This window comes from Plectropomus leopardus, chromosome 19 (assembly GCF_026936395.1).
Source record: "Plectropomus leopardus strain MGB_pleo_1.0 chromosome 19, ASM2693639v1, whole genome shotgun sequence".
Lineage (NCBI taxonomy): Eukaryota > Metazoa > Chordata > Actinopteri > Perciformes > Serranidae > Plectropomus > Plectropomus leopardus.
In genome coordinates this window covers 9,947,209-9,959,706 of record NC_142194.1, presented here as the reverse complement: position 1 = coordinate 9,959,706, position 12,498 = coordinate 9,947,209, and the positions used below count along the sequence as shown (strand labels likewise).

Here is a 12,498-nt window from a genome sequence, read left to right as displayed (position 1 = left end):
GATAGGGAGAGCGACAGTGTAACCATAGAAACTCACTACAGCTGAACTCCCACGCCAACTGGCGTCTTCTAACTGTCCCACACCTACTGCATAGCGCAAGAAGAGAGAAACAGAAAGATCCCATGCTGATGTTTGAAAAGCCGTCGTCTGTGATTACTCTGAGTAACATGCATTTGAATTAATTAACATAATGTTTTTTTTCCCTGGTGGTCTGAATACGTTGCTAAATATGTTGCTTTTTAGAAATGAAGTGCTTAAGAGGGTCTGAGAAGTCGTTAATCTACCGAGAAAGCCGCAAATTTGGCAATCGTCACCTGTATGATCACTCTTGTAGAGATTATAGAAAATAAATCAGTCAAAATTCCTGGAAGGAGATCACTGAAGAGCTGGAGAGTGTACCTGAAAATGGAAGCCTCTGAGAGACAAACTGGTAAAAATGGAAACAGCGGGGACGTTGGGGGGGAGAAGAAGCCAGCGTGTTATTTAATGCTGTCCTGGCTTCTCCCTTTGATCAGACATAAGGGAAATGGAATTATTCAGCTACAGCGGCGCTAAGTTGTGCAAACTTCAATAGGAAGTCCCAACATGCATGTGTGAAATCACATGCAAAGTGCAATCTGCTGCAATACTGGCACACACACGGAAGGCAGAGGAGCAGCTACAGAGGTGTAAATTAGACTTAAGAAAACCACCTGCTGTTTCAGCTTCATATCTATGAGAGCAGCATCAGTATCCTCATCTTACTCTCAGAATCAAAGTGAGTTAGCAGTTTTCCCATAATGTCAAACACAAAATATTTTGACAAGTTTTGATTTCCTAAAAATGTCTTTAAATTCCTTATATATTAAACTTAGGTCAAAGCTAATTCAAATGAACCGATTCTTCCCCTGGTTGGATTTCATGCTGTGAAATGAAATCATGATCTCGTGCATATTTTAGGTCCTAGAAGCTCTCATTCCATCAGCCTCAATATTTTTATCAACACACTCGTGACCACTCACTCACTCACATATTATTTGCCTCTCATCATAGATCACTATAAATCCATTTTTGTTTGATGTGACCCTCGCCTTTTTTACTTTTAAAACTCAGTCTTCCCTGTATTGTGTTTCTCAGCACATCTCTAGTTTACTCTTTGGTTTTGAGCTGCACACTCTATTCACAGTAACACAATAGCAGCTCATGGAAAGAGTATCTCCTTTTACATTGTATTTGATGGTAAAAAAAAAAAAGGTGATAGTCTGTTGTATCCCCAGCATATATCACAACCTGGAATAGATTCATATTGGTCTCGTGAAACGGTGCAGTATGAGTCAGAGGAGGAACGACGTGAATTCTTTGCCCTCAGGTCACTCCTTCGTCTCAGTGAAATAGTGCAGGTGTTGGAGGAGAGACGGATGTCTCGACTAAAAATTTTCTCATCTTAACAGCCCCTCCCAGTGCTTTATCCCCCGACTCTCAGGGTTTTTTTTTCACACCCGTTTCTCATTTTATTTATATTACAAACTTCTCCACATTTCACATTGTTCGAGCCGTCTTCCCCTGTACTTACTCCTCCTTTTCCTCCCTTCATATAAACAGACTCACTCCAGTATTTCCTCTCCTTCCTCTCCAGGCCTTCTTCAATGATAAGTACATGCAGGAACACCCAGAGGACCTTGAGAAGATAGAGAAACTGAAGGACTTTATCGCCTGGCAGGTGAGACTGAACTTCATACATCTGCAGCTATGTGGAGTGCGTATAATCGCAGTGTAGTTTGTAAAGCAGGGCGATTTAATTACAAATTCAATTAGGTTGTAAATTTTGATGGGCCAGACATTTTCAGCAGTGAGCAGCCTATTCAAAACCTTTTTTTTTTTTTTTTTTAGTTTTTGGTAATGCAAATTTTAAAATTACAAATGTTCATTGTTTTACTTTGATAAAAATGTGATAAAAACTTAAATAAAAAATAACATATTTTTGGTCACATATTTGACCCCAGGCACATCACAAAGTGCAGAAACAAAATTTTAAAAAAAAGAAAATGCATAGAACCATAACAAGTGACAACAACAGTAACCAGTAACACAATGTCTCTCTCTCTTTCTCTGTACTACTATCTCCCTCCCTATTAAACCATCAAACATGTACTCTGTGTGTGTATGCGCGTGCGTGCGTGCGTGCGTGCGTGCGTGCGTGCGTGAGAGAAAGAGAAGTCAGCCCCCACATATAGAGAGGAGGTGAGAGGCATGATAATAAATAAAACTTGAAAAAATACCAATTAAAAAACGATTGTCAGAGCTTAATAATAATCATAACAGCTTAATCGTAACAATAAGAATAATAATGGTAATAATAGTATTGATAATAATAAATAATAATAATAATGATAACTGAATTAAAATATTTAATAATTTAGCCCTGGGGTGTCTTTATACTAGGTTGTGGCACCCATTCCTAGCAGGGCTACAGGGAGGTTGCTGATTAAATAGGCCCATACTAAAGCACCCGTCTATCTCAACAAACATGTTAGGGTTCAAGAAAAGTGTCATGGCCATCTCATCCCAAATTACACACTCATTACCTTAAAAGATGACATTTTTCATCATATTACATGGTATTTCTTTTTCCATGGCACATGAAAAGAGCAGAGGAAGGCATAGCCCACAGGCAGCCAAAACACTGAGTGTGATTAGATGGTTTGGAGGAGCATGAGATGCATGAAAATGTGAATTCATGCCACTTGGCCTTTCAGGTTGAGTGAGCTTTCTTAATTTGCATGGATTTGCTTTGGGCCATTCACTTAGCCTTCCAGGTGCTGAAAGCATAATGGCCTTACATGTATGGTTTAAGTTATTAAGAAGTTTATTAATGAAATCTCTATAAAATTGGGGACCATGCATGCACAAGTGTAGACACCAGGCATTGCGTTTTGACATCTGAAAGTCCTTCACATACACAGTGGAGAGTTTCTAAGCTGAAGGATACCTGTTTGGTTTTGTGTATTATGGCATTTATATCTGAAATGTTGTCCCCTCACTAAAGTACTGCAGCTGCAAAATGAAAACTCAATGTGAAAGGTTACAGCTGAAAATATAATATCGTTTGAAGAACTTGTGAGTGCACTGCCAAGAGTATCCAATGACAGTAAGTGAAGTGAGCGGGGGGAAAAGTGTGTTAAAGAGTTCAGTGGAGATAATAGCGAGGGAGAGTGCTGAAGCAAACATTCTGAAGTTAAGGAGGACGCTCCACTGCGTGGAGAGACAGCGAGAGATCAGCACCGGCGGTTTTTGCGAGCTCTGCACCCTCGCTGAGCCCGGGGGAAGTGCACACACAGCAGACGAGAAATGCTCATACACACATATTGCTCGAATACGTCGCAAAACGTGCTGTTTTACAGCTTACTATGAATCTCTGAAGCTCATTTGTGGCTCATCTTTGATTAATAAACTTCTGGCTTGTCGTGGCTTTCGAGTGGAATAACAAAAAACGCCCTTAGAAAGCTGCACTGTAAGTTTTGTTTTGCTTCTTTTACGACTCTGTCTTAACTCTTCAGCTCTGAAATAAGGGTCATTTTAATAATCAGTAAGTCATTGTTTTCTGCCTTATGGTTAACCCAGGAATCGAGCACAGACACAAGAAGTTTCTCTGTCTGCTTCCTATCGCTAGCTGCAAGAAAAGGAAAGTTAATTGAATTTGCAGTAGTTGTTCCCCTCTCCGTTGTTGTAAAATAGGTCAACTTTGTGCTTTGCATCTCTGGCGGAACTCCTCCGAATCTGAAAACTTCCTCTGTATTTGTGAAACCTTTTTGTCTTTATAAGGCGCAATGATTCACACAGGAATATATTGGCTTCTTATCCAATGTAATTTGTGATGCTGCCCACATATTTATTTCTCCTTACACTGTTTTTAGAATTACTATTATCCACTGAAGCTGTTAATCTAGTGTGTTCATACTCGTTTTTGACATTCAGATTGTGTAAACATAAGAAAATGTAGGATATCTTTGACTGAAGTAGAGGTTGACAGAGCAGGCGAGGGTAGCCTAAAAATAAACTACTTCATTACTCCTAGAAAAAAGTGAATATCACAAGTGCATTACATCTGTCAAGGTTGAAGTATGCAACCAGATTTTACCTTCAAGACCTATCAGATATTTTTATATCCATCTGGAAGCAAAGGCGCTGAACAATAATGCCTGTAAGACTACTTTTGTTTTGCGTTGGTTACAATGCGATACTAAAATGTGAAAGCGCCATAACCATTTCAGCATCAATTTGAGATTTCAGCTCGACTCAAAATAGTGTTAGAAATCAAGCCGCAATTTTGAAATGATCCTCCACCCACGTTCCACAGTACTAATTAGCAGGAGCTCTGTTGTGCACCCCAGTCATACCAGTATGAGATAAACGCGTTGCTCAATCTTGGCAGCTGGTTTAAAAAATGTCCCTCACATCAAGCTAACCAAGTGTTTGAAATCACGGTGGTATGTATCTTTCACAAGCACAAAAAGACACTATTGAAGTCGTTTGGTGTGATCATCACAGAGACATGTCATAGAGAAAGCAGAAATATGTTTGCAGAGCCCACGCCAAACATACACACACAGAACCCTTTTTAAAGAGATGACTAAGGCAGAGTTGTTGATTTGAAATGGTATCAGCTGTCTCCGTGCCAGAGCCAGCATGCTTGTTTATCTCGCATCTTGAATGTGTCTAAATGAGACAAATGAATGCGAGCCTGCTCCAATGAACAAACTAAACGTTTCGAAATGAGCCAGCGTGCACTGTTATTCTGAAATACCCATTGTCCTCATCTAGTAATTAGAGAGGAAATGAGCAACTGGAAATCAGGAAATTAGGATTTGTAAAAAGCTCCCTGGCAAACATAAAGTAGGTGTTTTCTCTGATGTTTCTGGTTATAATTAGCAAACGCTCCAGACAGATGCCTAAATTAGCAGCTTTAACTTCTCACTGCACCATGATCCATCCTATTTTAAAGTTTTTAAGGGTAACTCAGTGATCAATAAATTGAATCACAGACCTAAGGAGGCAATTTCCACCAGGGAACTATCAACATGAACAGAATCTTTATACCCTTTCCAAACTGGACACAAACCAACCAACATCTGACTTTTGTTTTTAGTGGTTACAGTAGTTACAATTTGCATCAATTCCCAGGACAAATAACTCTGCAGTAGTCACAGGTATCAGCTCCAGCTCTGCTCGGCACTGATTAAGTGTGGCACTCAAAGGACACGCTAGTTTTTCTCCCTTTTCCAGTGCGACCGTCAGTAACTTCTGCGACATCTTAGCCAGCAGCATCCAAGCAGCGCTTGAACATAATTTGACATTAGTCGGCACTAGGGCTGCAACAAATTATTTTCATTATCGATTAATATGCAGATATTTTACTAATTTTTTGATTAAAAAATTACAAAAAATTATGAAAAATGCTCTTCATAATTTCCCAGAGCCCAAAGTGACGTTCTTTTGTCCAACCAACTGTCCAAAACCGACTCTTCATTTACTATTAAAATTGACAAAGAAAAGCAGCAAAATATCAAATGAAAGAAGCTAAAGCAACCAGCAACTGTTTGACTTTTTTGCTTGAAAAATGACAAACAATAAGCTGATTATCAAAATCCAGTAATTAGCAATATATATATTTTCTTTTTAATGACTAATCGATTACTCGACTAATCATTGCAGCCCTTGTAGGCACCACGTTTGAAAGATAGACTGAATACATATAAAAGAAGATGTATCTTCAGTAACATTTTCACTGGTCTCCATACTGCGTAGTTACAGCCGGGACATGTTTTGTGTCTTTACTGCTTGGTAAAGTGCTGGGTGCTGTTCTTGTTTTTATCTTTCAAGGGCATGAAGGCCGGTTGTATCTGACATTTTCTAAGTGAACTTAACCAACACAATATTATTGCTTATTTATCAAAGATCCTGAGTTTGTCGCTGATCTTCTTCAAGGTGTTGTGTTTTAAAGTGAAAATTAAAATATTCACCATGGGACAGATGGTAAAGCTCTGCATAGCCCTGCACAAAAATGATCAACTTGTCCATATTTACCATAGACTGGTTTGTAAGAAAGGAAAGGAAAAACCAAGGAAAAGTTTGTTTTTTCCACGTCACATGACATGGTGGTGGATTTCAAAAGTTGAACTTTATCTCAAGATGCAGCCGTGCTGAAAAACAGGCACCACCCTTGCTTTTGAGGGCACCTTATGGGTAAATTAATTGACATTAATGGATTTTAGGGTGCGAAAAACTCAGCATATGTAAAACCCTAACCTTGTTTTCCAGCGTGCTTTTGACATCTAATGTGGCAAGAAAAAGGCATGCTCGTTTACTGGCAATGGAAAAGGAGTTTATCATCTATTTTTAGCAGGGTTTCTCACATTTCACCAAAAAAAATCACATATATGTGCACTTTCTGAAGGAAAATAGGTATTTCAGTGAAAATTCTTTTTTCTATAGTTTTTCTTTTGATTAAGGTTTTTGCTTGTGCTTTTGGTCCCCTCATCTCATATAGCAGAGTCTGCCTGCTTATTAGTCTGTCTGACTCACCACTGGCTGTGTACTTCTCAAAGACCTTTGTGACCTTCATGAAAGGTCTTAATATGTCATCATAGCCTTAATAACCAGCTTCTCAAAGGAAATGTGGCTGCTCCAGCACCTCAGGGTGTGGCTCAGAAGTCTTCTCACTGTGCATTAGAGAGGGTTAGAGTGACAAGGTTCAGCTAAGCACACAGGGATCGGAGAGACACTGCTGATATTAAGCAGCTCTGCCATTTCTTTCATACTTCATTTGAGATGGTAACACTGGCATTCACCTGTTTATAAATGGGATTGGGGCTTTATTTGCAATCACAGCATGCCCACAAAGTGCAGCTTGAAAGGTGAATGTTTAGTTCAAAGTTGTGGTTTGCAAGGAAAGATAATGGGAGATTGAGCATATATACAAGGAGACGTGAAATCTGCATTTATGTGTTATGGAAGTAAAGAAAAGATAGACTTTGATGGTGAAGTAGTGATTGTATTGCAGAGAAACCCTAAGGCCAAATTTTTTATCTGCTGCTTTGTGCTTTGTTGGTAATGCTGTCTCCCTATATACAATAAACTTTAACCAGCTTATGATGTCCCAGTTATGTACACCAAATTTAAAGCTGCAATCAATGATTTCTGACCACTAGGGGCACAAAGACTTATAGAAACGTAGCCCTGGATAATTTACTGTTCATCAAGGGGCTGTAACATGAAGGTTTGTTGAGTCTAAAGCCAGGGTTTTCTGTCCTGCAAAGGTGACTGTCTTTTAACCTGGCTAGACTGCCTTTGTAACTTTTATAGCAAACTTCACCTGGTCGGGAGCAGGTTATGATTCGTGTTTCGGCTTGAAACCAGCTGAAAAGCTCCTTTTACAGCTTCTCTTTGAGTAGCGTCGCTCTACAGTGTCCTTATTAATAACAAAAAATAACAACAAATGTAGGGCTGTCAGCATTAACACAGTAATCGCGATGTGATTAAGGGCCATACGTAACATTTATTTTATTTAAATGTTATTTAAATCACGCTGATCGCTAGTCGATATTCCAGTCGACCTTTAAGAGGCTGCGCTGGGCTGAGAGTGATGATACTGGTATCATATGAAACTAGATAACCCGAGACATCCTGTGTTACCAACCAGGTCATGCTAGAGAATGCTCCAAAGTTAGGATGAATTTTGGAGATGGAAGACCAGCATGGTCAATTCACAGGGTCTCTTGACCTCTGACTTCCAGATATCTGAACAAAAATTGGTTCTGTGGGTACGCATTAGTCTCCCCTTTACAGAAATGCCCACTTTATGTTGTCATTTGATTCTCAATCAACACAATCGGGTAAGTATTGTTTTACCTTGTCAATATGGACCTCGTAACTGTTTTGATATGCAAAATAAATGGAACTGAAAACATATGATTCAAAAAGCGATTAATGGCGATTAACTATTCAAATTCTGCCATAAATCTCGATTGAAAAAATCAATTGTTTGACAGCCCTAAAAGAACAATAAGAAATACATTTAAAGTACAAGTTTGATAGGCAATATCTGTAACAATAGTCGTACCATTAAAATTTTAACAATACCCTTCCCTAGCTTCAGGTCTCCAGTGCCTAATTATCTGGTTTTAACATCAGCCTCATATGAGGTAATATCTCACACTGATATCACAAACTTTCATAGTCTCTCATAGTTAGACTGCTGGAGCAGAATAAAAGCTGTTTTAAAAAGTTGGTTTATGTAATTAAACTACTCAACATGTACAGTGTGTGTGTGTGTGTGTGTGTGTGTGTGTGTGTGTGTGTGTGTGTGTGTGTGTGTGTGTGTGTGTGTGTGTGTGTGTGTGTGTGTGTGTGTGTTAGCAATCTTGAGCCTGAGTCTTTTCCACAATGGGCTCATCTGTGTGCAGCCACCAAGCAGATTTCTGTTGCCATGCCACCACTCAGTCACACTCAATCATCCTAAGGTCTATAAAAAGATGTGGGTATCCTGAGAGACGTGAATCTTGCCTTAGCTTTCACTCTCGCCGCTGCTTCTCCCCATTTCCGCCTTCTTTTCGTCTCACAACACTTCGCCCTTCAGCCTCTTCTCCTCTCCCTCCCCTCTTTCTCTCACTCCTAGCCCTTTTCCACTCTGCCTCTCTCCTCTCACCTTTTCTCTCTCAGCCTCCTCTGCTCTCCTCTCTCCTCCAAGAGGTCCCAGCGGTGATGATGAAGGTGCTCAATATCAGGGGAAATCCTCATAGGGTGTCTGTAGCCTTTTCTCATTTATCTTTCTGTGCCAGAGCTGTGGTTTTGTGGAGCACAGTAACTAACAGTCAGTGAGTGAAATATCCTGGATTTTCCACACCATGATACATGCTCAGCAGACGCTCACTATGTGCTTCCTGTCATAGAGTGCTGTTTCATGTGTCTGTGCGGTTTGTTACATGACTGAGAACTGGTTTTTCAATCAGCTTTTTCTGCATCTCAGTATTCATTTTTTCTCCGTTAATAAGCCCACCATGTGTTGAAACGTGTGTAAATAAAACATGCACCGTTTGAGATTGTTACAAAAGGTTGCATCACAAAACGGAGCTGGTGTTGTGTGCCAGCTGAGTGAAGTCGGTTCGCGCTGTAGCCTGCTGCGGAGGGGCAGTTTGTCCTCGGAGGCGAGGAAGAAAGGCGAGCTGTCTCTAGAGAATCTGAGGTTAGCAGACACACACTTCCTCTCTTTACTGGCCCACCTATGGCAGATGCTTTGTTCCATTTTCTCAAGGCTTAGGTGAATTTGTTAGGAGTAAAAGCTACTGTACTTAAGATGAGGCAGAAGATGCACTCTGCAGTTTAGTGTTGTTTTTGAAGTGTTCAAATGCACCACTCTGAGGCCGATTAATATAAACGTTTGAATTAAATTCCCTCTAATGTGGTTTGTTTTTTGTTTGTTGTTGTTTTTACTTATTCATAAGCATAAAAGCATAAGCTGCTTTCCTTTCACCTTAAACAGTATTTCTCACTTATAGCAGTGAGACAGATGGGGAATATTTTTACAGTTGCCATGGGAAAGAAAAGGTCTGTTATTACCACAGCTGAGTGTAACAGCTTTGCTGGTTTCTGACTAGTTATTGTGCAATCCTCCACTACTTTACCAAAGATGACATGTAGCACTACAACACCAGGTTCTGAAAAAAAATTGACCTGTGACTTCAACCAGAGGAGAAGACAAAAAAATCACTCAAACACTCGCTTCCCAAGGGATGACGCTTCCTCCTCTTGCCAGATTTAGTCAGCAGAGCTTGCTGACACTGACTGTGGCGCTGGGGTTTCCTAATTACTAGTTTTCAGCAGTTTCAGACTCTCCCTGGCTCTCTCCGTCTCCTCGTCTCTCTCTCCTTCTACCTGAGATGCTGCTGTTTTTTGTTTTGCTATTCACCACCTGCCTACAGTGTGCGACACAGAAGTGTGCTGGAAAAAGGGTGCATTGCGTCTTTATTTACGTCACAGGTTGAGGGAAAAACATCCATCACATGCTGTACATGCCTTTTCATGTATTCTGCTCTTGTTTAATATGAGTGTCATAATGTGTTGATGTTGTAGGTGGGTGGCAGTGGGAGGGAGTGTCATGGCAACGCTTTTTTCTATAGTCCACCTGGATACGGTTGCAGTTATGTTTCCTATTTATGCACTGATGTACATTCACTGCTTGTGCTGAGTGTGCACAGCAATGGCCCACAGGTCATGTAAGTTAAATTGGATGTATGTGGCGAGACAGGAGCGCATTCCTCTGATGAATGGAGAACCGGCATGCCGCTAACCTCTCATCTCTCCAGGGTATGTTGGATGGAGTTTTCTCACACTGCCTGTTTTGCCCCGCCAGATCCCGCACCTCGCCGAAGGTGTCCGCATCCATGGAGAGAAGGTCACAGAGGCGCTGAGGCCTTTCCACGACCGCCTGGAGGCCTGCTTCAAGCAGCTGCGAGAGAAGGTGGAGAAACAGTACGGGGTAAAGACCCTGGTAAGAGCTTTTGCTTGTCTGTGACCTTTCTGGTACATGAAAAGTGCTTTGTAGCTCAGTGTGGTCATTTTTAGCAGGCACTGATGGAATCTGCAGCCCGGTGTGTTTGGCCAAAGATTTCATACCAATACGTTATTGTTATACCTCCCAGAAATCCATGATATAGGATTCCCACCATCCTGTTCCTTTGTTTGGTTTTACCATTTGTTCCACATATTTATTTTTATATTTCAGAGACATTGCTGTTGAGTTTTTCAAATGTATTTATTTATTTATTTTTGCACTTTGAGCCCCACAAGCTGAGTGCAATCAAGTTCAGTATTTTCAAGAGTCGGACATAAGAGACATCTCTACGTCTGATATCTCCGACACTCGGTAACTCACACCGAAACAATCTAGACTGATAAATAGCACTACAGGTAAGAGGAAAAACAGATGAACATCGCTGAACTGTCCATTCAGGAAAAATATTGAACATAATTAGAATAACAATTAACAGCATTAAATGCCAATTTTAAAATGTGATATCAAGACCACAATCATAATTAGCACGTACATTATTTAGCTCCTAATTTCTGACTCTGAGTTCCTTTGCAGTATGTCCTCTAAATGCACTTAGAACATGTATGTCATACTTGCCCTTTACTTTCAGCTACAGTCAGCTTGTTTGCAGTTGGATGCTGCTGGGGACTGCCCCCCATCTCTCCCTCCTTTACAGATTTAATTGTTGCTTGGCCAAGCTTTCCCTCAATCTTGCCTGAGGTAACAGCGCCCTCGCTCAATTTAAAGGAAGAGGGTGGTGACCTTTCAAACGAGAGAAAAGCCATCGCTTTCCAGGGTGTGATAATAAGGTTATCCTATCAGATATGTGATGGCCCCTTTTCTTCGCACGGAAAGACTCTTTAAATGCAGAAGGGTTTATTGTTAGAGCTACTCTTACCAGGATTTTCTTCCTGCAGGTTCTTTTACAGAAATAAATGGTACCACCGGGGTTTGTTTCCCCTAACTTTATGTTCGATCATGTTGCTGCGTTTGGAGCTCTGTGTGGTACATAGGATTAAGATAATACTAAGAATGATCTTCCCCCTTACAGATTCTCTGTTCCTCCAGATATACCATAAACAAAAATAAAAATGCACAGAACAGGAAAGGCACTCAATAATTTTAATTAGGAAGTTTTAATATATCTTTCTGTGTTTGTAAACAAAATAAGTCACAAGTGAAAGTGTATTTTTCTGACTTTTCCTGTATTATATTATATTATAAATAAATTTATTTTGTCTTTACTTGGGACCTAATTGATCAAAGTGGGACTTAGATTTAAAGTAATCCTTCACATAATAGAGATGGCTGTTTTGATTAGGAATCTAACAGAAATGGCCTTGAACCAAGATGTTTTATCTCCCCATTTTTTCCTTATTATTATTATTACAACTATTTATTTCTTTATTTGTCTATCCCTGTGTGCTTTTATTTGTTTGCCTGCTAACTAGTTTCTTGGCTTATTTATTCATTTATTAAGTTTTTGTAACTGTGTTTTTTGTAAATCTCCTGGCTGCCAGTAAAAACAAAATTTAAAAAAAATGCACAGAGCAGAGTTTGTGACTTTTAAGATTAATTTCTTCTGTTTTTCTCTTCCTCTGTGGTTTCAGCCGGCAGTGGACGAACGGCGGGGGCCTCGTCCTCACTCCATGGTGCGCTCCTTCACCATGCCCTCCTCCCAGAGGCCGCTGTCAGTGGCTTCGGTCACCTCCATCTCCTCAGACAACTCCCCTTCCAGGCCCGGCTCAGATGGGTAACACCTAGTTTAGAGTTCTTCAGGGCACGAAATACCTCTTTGGGTTTTGGTCATCCTATAAGAGCAGTTTAAAATTTGTTTTTGGATTACTGTCTTGTTATAATCCCCCTCACCATTATCTCGATAAGTCAGACTCAGGCTTCATATTTAACATTTGTACAGAGATTCCATTTTC

General features: G+C 40.2%; 1 protein-coding gene across 3 annotated transcripts in view; it reads left to right on the top strand.

Moving 5' to 3' along the window:
• The window catches only part of dock1 (dedicator of cytokinesis 1), a 243,654-nt gene that overhangs the window by 222,191 nt on the left and 8,965 nt on the right, over positions 1-12,498 (top strand). For all 3 annotated transcript variants that reach the window (XM_042508037.2, XM_088070341.1, XM_088070340.1), the window contains exons 46-48: positions 1,616-1,699; positions 10,388-10,525; positions 12,178-12,320. In XM_042508037.2, the coding sequence (XP_042363971.1) occupies positions 1,616-1,699; positions 10,388-10,525; positions 12,178-12,320 (365 nt within the window). The remainder of the gene's footprint in view (positions 1-1,615; positions 1,700-10,387; positions 10,526-12,177; positions 12,321-12,498) is intronic.